The sequence below is a fragment of the Condylura cristata genome, unplaced genomic scaffold (assembly GCF_000260355.1).
Source record: "Condylura cristata isolate star-nosed mole 26May11 unplaced genomic scaffold, ConCri1.0 scaffold00006, whole genome shotgun sequence".
In the NCBI taxonomy this organism is placed as follows: Eukaryota; Metazoa; Chordata; class Mammalia; order Eulipotyphla; family Talpidae; genus Condylura; species Condylura cristata.
In genome coordinates, this window is record NW_004567107.1 from 2,484,591 (window position 1) to 2,490,540 (window position 5,950).

A 5,950-nucleotide genomic window follows, 5' to 3' on the forward strand; every position below is an offset into this window, starting at 1 on the left:
CCGGGGCGCGCTTGGGGAGAAAGCTGGCAGTCGCCCGTGGGCCGGATGCCGGCCCCTTCACCCCACGCTGCTTTGGCGGCTTTGAGCCAAGGGGCTCATCTCGCGGACACCACCTGAAACCGCTCACCCGTCGGCCTCCGGTCAGAGGCGGAGAAGCGAGGTGCACGTGGGCGAAGAAAGCGTGTTCAGCGTTGGCGTTTTTTTTCCTTTTTTATTATTTAAATAAGGAGAATTCTTTCATATGGAAAGAGCTATTACAATCACATATCTGAAAGGAGAAACAATAGTGGAACCCGAGCGACAGGGCAGAGGGCACCAGCAGCCGGCGAGTCCACCATCCCAGGAACCCCGGGCCACGGGGTGGGGCACCACCCGATTCCCCCAAGTAATGTAGAGACAAGCTGCACGTTACACCTTTAGCCATCGTCTGCCCTTTCAAATATCTGGTCTACATGAAAAGACAAAGAGAGGAAAGGCCAAAGTAAAAACAAAAGCAAACAAAAACAAGACACAACCTCAGAAACAGCAATCCAAAGTGCCCCAAACCCTTTCTACTATGCAAGGCGTGAGGTCAGAAGGTCGGAGTAAAGCATCCCCTTCCACGGCGGACGTCACCCACGCGGAGCCCACAGTTCTCTATTTCACGGCTTCTGAAGCTGCTGAAGACAGGGCCTCCCCGGAGCCGTCACGGTCCGGAGCGGGACCAGAGGGCAGGGAGCCGTCACGGTCCGGGAGGCCCAGGCGGCCCGGGAGCGGGACCAGAGGGCAGGCGTGGCGCCCAGGTGGTACCGGCAGAGGGGCCGGGCCCCAGCCCGCCGTCCCCGGCACTGGCTGCTCGCGGCCACTCGGCCTTAGGGTGCGCCCACCTCAGGCTGTAAGAGCTGGCTTCCGGGAGTGGAAGTCTGCAGGGCCCCGCTCTGAGGCCGCGCCAAGGCCCTGGCGGTGGGAGGCTGTTTCCAACAGAGCCTCTAACCCAGGCTTGCTGGGCGGGAAGTGAGGAGGGACAGACGCAGAGTTGCGCAGCAACATGCAGCTACTCGGCCAGGGTGGGGACCGACGGCTGGAGGGGCCTCGCCAGTGCGCCGGCGGCCGCGGGGGGCCGCCTTGAGGCGCTGAGCGAGCCCGTGCACACCACAGCGCCCGGCTCAGTCACAGACCTTGTCAGGGAGTAGAGAAGGCAGGTCCAACAGACAGGGCGAGGCCCAGCCGGAGAGACCCGAGTGGCCCGAAGCGGCCGCCGCCCGCCTTTAGGACCCGACCAGCCCTTTCTTCTGAACGTGTAATAGACTCATTCTTGGTCTTCCCCCGAAGGGACCTAGAGTGTCAAGAGAGGTGTGAGTTCCAAGTCTGAAAACAGTGATGTAGATAAAGGGGAAGGGACGGTAACCAGGCCCGACGCAGCCGGCAGAGGCCTTCGGCGGGTGGACACCGCTTCCCGCGCAGAGCCCCACGCTGCAGGTGGCCCCGCAACGCAGCCGACACTGGACACTGCCGCAGGGCCGCTGGCCAGGGCGGAGCTGCCAGCAGGAGCGCGCCCAGCAGCAGGGTGCTGGCCCTCCCAGGCTCGGCAGCAGCCAGCGGAAGCCTCTGTGGGGCTCTGCCCTCCGAGGATGGGGCTGAAATCAAAGGAAGACCCTACATCCTGTTAACTTTGCGCGTGACTCTAAAACCGCGTGAAAGGAAGAGATATTGCACCTTAAAAACACCTCTGCGCTGAAAACTGCATTTAATGAGACCACAGAAAGGCCGGGTGCAGGCAGGGCCCAGGACAGCCCTCTGCCCCTGCTCCGTAGTGGGAGGCGGCCGCAGTGTGGGCACACGGAGGCGGTGAACGCACCTGACTTCACATGCAACTCCCTGGCCTCCCTGCACAGAATCAGCCAGACGTTATATATAAATAGAGCAGTGAGACATTTACTTTTTTTCCACCTAGACCTACAACATCAATACATATAAATAAATTCTAGTGTTTTCTGTTTTTATTGGGGGCGGGGGTAGATCCAGGGTAGAAGGGACTAGAAAAGAGGTGACCCTTCCCCTCGCGTGGGAAGTGCTGTCGCTCTGACGGCAGCTCCGCCGGAGGGCAGCTCTGGAGTTTGTAACAGCATCCGGACTGTTCTGTTGTATTTCAAAGTGAGAAAACCTGTTTTCCTTCGACAGCTCCTGTTCCCGGGGTCGGGTGAGCAGGTCTGGCTGTGTTTTTCAGGGTACAGGCGACAGTGGGGGTGGGGGGCGCCCAGGGCAGCAGGCAGGCGGGGCAGGGGGAGAGCAGGTGAGCCTGTGGGCGAGGGCTGAGGTCCCCTCCGAGAAGGGACTCAAAGCGATGACTTGGGATAAAGTTCTGAAACAAAGAGAAGGTATCGGGGGAGGCCAGCCGGCGGACAGGGAGGAAAGCCTCTCTCGGACGCGCCCGTGGGCCCCGACTCCTTCCAGCAGCCCGGCCACTGACAAGACGCAGTCGACGCGCGCGTTCCGTGGTCAGCATGAGCAAGAGCCCAGAACCCCACCCAGGCCGCAGCGCTGTCCTGGGTAATGGCTAGCTACTGATGAAGGAGCACCTGCGAGACCTGCCACTTCCCCACCTCCTGGAAATGACCGAACCTGGGTGATTTCCTTCTGTTTCTAATTTAGAAATAAGCCGAGGCCGGCAGGAAACGGCTCACGCACGCCAGTGACTAGCAGTGGCTGCCCCGGCCGTGGGGGCTCTGCCGTCTGCCCTGCTGCCCAGCGTGGGGCCTCCCCTGACAGCCGGGGACCAGCTGGGAGAGGGGACGGTGAGGGGAAGCTCCCCCAGATTACAGGCCCTCTCACTGGCGCCGAGCAGCTCCCAGGCCGCCCTCACGCACAGAGCCGTCATCAGCCGCCTGCCGGGGTGGGGCTGGAGGACAGGCTTGAGAAGGGGGGAGAGGGCGTGTCGTGGGAAGCTCCCGGACAAGGGAGTGCAGGCTGTGGCCCCCGAGATAGGCATCTGGGGCGTGAGCTCACGTCGTCCAGGATAACCAGAAAACACCAGGGACAATCTCCATGATTCACCTCGGGCAAAGGGGCCAGCGTGTCCATGGGCTTCTAGAGTCCGGATGGGAATCCTTATGCCAAGAGCCTTCTTCACCGGGCGGCACAAGCTCCCGGGCGCCGTGGCGCAAGGGGACCCCGGCTGAGACGCCAGGAGCACGCCGCCAGGAGCACGCAGCCCACACCACGCCGGGGGACGTGGGCCGGCACCAGCACCGGCCTGCGCCAGCTGGGCAGGCAGCCGACTGGGGGCAGGAGGGGCCTTCAGCTCGTGAGCGGAGAACCAGGGGGAACTGAGCAGCTGGCGCAGCAGGCTGGGGGCGAAGGGCAAAGCGCTGCGATAGACGAGCTCGAGTTTTTGTTTCCTTTCTCCTTTGTGAAAACCTCAGCTGCTGCTTAAAACAAAGGCTCCAACTAAAATGACCCTGCCGCCAACCTGCTGGGCCTGGGACCAGAAGGCGGGTGGGGGAGGGAGGCACTGCCAGGGACGCCCCTGGCGGGTGGGGTGGGGCTGGCTCCTTGCTGAGACCCCGCGCCGGTCCCGTGGCCAGGAGGAGATGGGATCAGAGTCGATTGCTTGTTTGTTTCATATTAAAGCAAGCAGGTCAACGCCATATATCCATGGGTGCAAGCTGGCGGGACAATGGACTTTCAGGAGTGGACAAGAGAAGGGAGATCTCTCGGTCCGGGCCAGGTGTTTGGATGGAGGGTCCAGCGAGGTTCCCAGGCCTCCGGCAGCATCAAGGACAACTGGCTGCACTGTCCTCAGGGCGAGGCGAGGGGGGCGAGGGCCCTGCACCTCAGGCCTTGCTCTCCTCCACTTTCACCGCCCGAGGCTTAACCGCTCCGGCTCGCTTCATCTGGGGGGCAGCTGACGGGGCCTCCTGCAGCTGTGCGGCTCCCAGGCTGGGCTTTTCATCCACTCGTTTTGCCTTTGGACAGATGAACAGGGACAGAGAAGGTCAACCGTAGGCAGAAACTCGTGCCTGGATTCGCCCCCCGCACCCCCCCCCCATCCTGCTCCCAACTCCCTAACCACATCCATCCTCGGCGACAGGGCCAGGCCGGGGAGCAGCTGTCCCAGGAAGGACACGGGCAGGGACGGCCGTGTCCGACCCCGCGGCACTAAGTGAGGGCCGACACCGGCTGGGGGAGGCCTTCTGTCCAGGTCGACAGAGGACATCCGTGTGTCCATGGCCGCAGCTAAGAGCCCCCCGGGGATCCAGGCAGGCCTGGAGTCTCGAACCTCCCTGGGGGCTCTAGGCAGACTGGGCTCTCCCCGACCTCGGCCGGCTCCACACTGGAAACCTTCCCCCGAGACCCTCGTGTGGCCGTGAGGTCCCCAGCCAGGGGAGTGTCAACACAAAGCTCTGCACAGAGGCGTGTGGCTCGGGGACCGGCGCGGCCCCTCACAGCGAGCGCTAGGGAAGCTTCGGCGCCCAGCCCCAGCGAGTCCAGAGGCCTCTCGGGACTCTGGGGGGGTGGGGGGCGAGGACGGCGCGTCCGCCTCCGGCAGCGAGAGCCCCACGGCCCAGAGCAGGCAGGGGGGCGAGAGTGTGCCCGAGGCACGAAGCAGGGTTCGCCTGCCTTCCTGCCTGCACCCCGCCAACACCAGACGACAGCGGGCCCGGGGACGCACACGCTGGCCGCGCCTGACCGCGGGCCGCACGCCTGACCGCCCCCGCGCCTGTACGGCCCCATGGTCGTGGGCCGTCCCACTCCTGGTGTCCCCTCGGGGAAGCCGCATCCGGCCTTCCCTGGAGGACAAGGGAGGAGCAGACACCCGCCGGGGAGAGCGGCCTCCGCCGGGGCTGGGGCTGCCTGCTCGGCCGTGCTCCGATCGAGAGGGGCACGCGGCGGCTGGACCGCCCCTTCTCTGCGGCACTTGGGGACTGGCCTAGGGGGCGGGCGGAGGGGCTGGAAGGCCGTCTTCTACCTGTTGAACGCAGTGTCCCTGCACAGAGCCCATGTTAACTGCTGGTCCAGAGGGCTTCCCACTGGGGCTAGCAGAGCTAGGCCTGCAAAAACCAAAGGCAGGGTGAGAACACGCGCCACCGCCGGGCGAGGGGGCCGCGCCCGCTGCCGTGCCAGCTGGCGTCGCGGCCTCCGCGTGCTGAGGAAAACGAAGGCCTCGGAAAGCCAGGGCTCGGGGGCCGGGGCACCCCCACAGAGCCGGCCATGCACTCAGGGGCCCCACTCTGGGCACGCGGACGTCTCCCCGGAATGCTGGCCAGCGTGCACGCAAGGGGTCTGGCCGTGACGCTGAAGGCCGAGGGAAGGCCAACGACTCACACCACACTGCGCCAAGTGCCCGTCCACTCCCCACTCTGGGAGGGCCGCCGTGGACAGATGCCCAGGGGAGCAGAACGCCTAGCGTCTTCTCGAGTGGGCCCGGAGGTCATTAATTAGGCGCTGCACAAGGAGCAGCCTCTGGTGCCAAGTGTGGAAACCCTGTGCAGAGCTCAGCGGGACGGGCTGGGCGCCTCGAGGAGGAGCCTGCTTCCTCAGAGCCGCCCCACGCAGGGCCTTGTGCCCGCGGGGCGCGGCTGGACGCCCCTTTTCTAGAAACATGAGCAAAACTGCTCTACACAAGCACACCGGCTCTCCAGCCCAGCAGAACACCGACGACACCGCGGCCGCCACTGACCCTGCCCAGACGGCGCCCAGGAGCACGCCCGCTCAGCCCCGCCTCGCTGCGGCCGGGCCGGGCGGGGCCTCGTTCGCGGGGGCCGCCCGCCCCCCCAGCTGTACTCATGGTGCAGGGCCACGCCCCACTTTCCCCTCACAACTCTACTGTTTCGGCCAACGTGAAAAATACAGACTCTCAAACAGGAGCTGAAGCCGAGTAAGCGGAAGAGCAGGAGGCGACGGGGCGGGATTGGGTCCGGGAAGCCCTGGCCTCTGCGGCGTGGAGGACGCGGCCGGCAGGCGCCGGGGA

The 5,950-nt window shown here is 64.8% G+C and overlaps 1 protein-coding gene across 1 annotated transcript in view; it reads right to left on the bottom strand.

Moving 5' to 3' along the window:
• Nucleotides 1-3,796: 3,796 nt before the first annotated feature.
• PRRC2B (proline-rich coiled-coil 2B) overlaps nt 3,797-5,950 on the bottom strand; it is a 40,463-nt gene continuing 38,309 nt past the window's right edge. Inside the window, exons 29-30 of the mRNA XM_004677874.2 lie at nt 4,949-5,030; nt 3,797-3,944 (exon numbers count right to left, since the gene is read on the bottom strand). Of these exons, the coding sequence (XP_004677931.1) occupies nt 3,813-3,944; nt 4,949-5,030 (214 nt within the window). The 3' untranslated portion in view covers nt 3,797-3,812. The remainder of the gene's footprint in view (nt 3,945-4,948; nt 5,031-5,950) is intronic.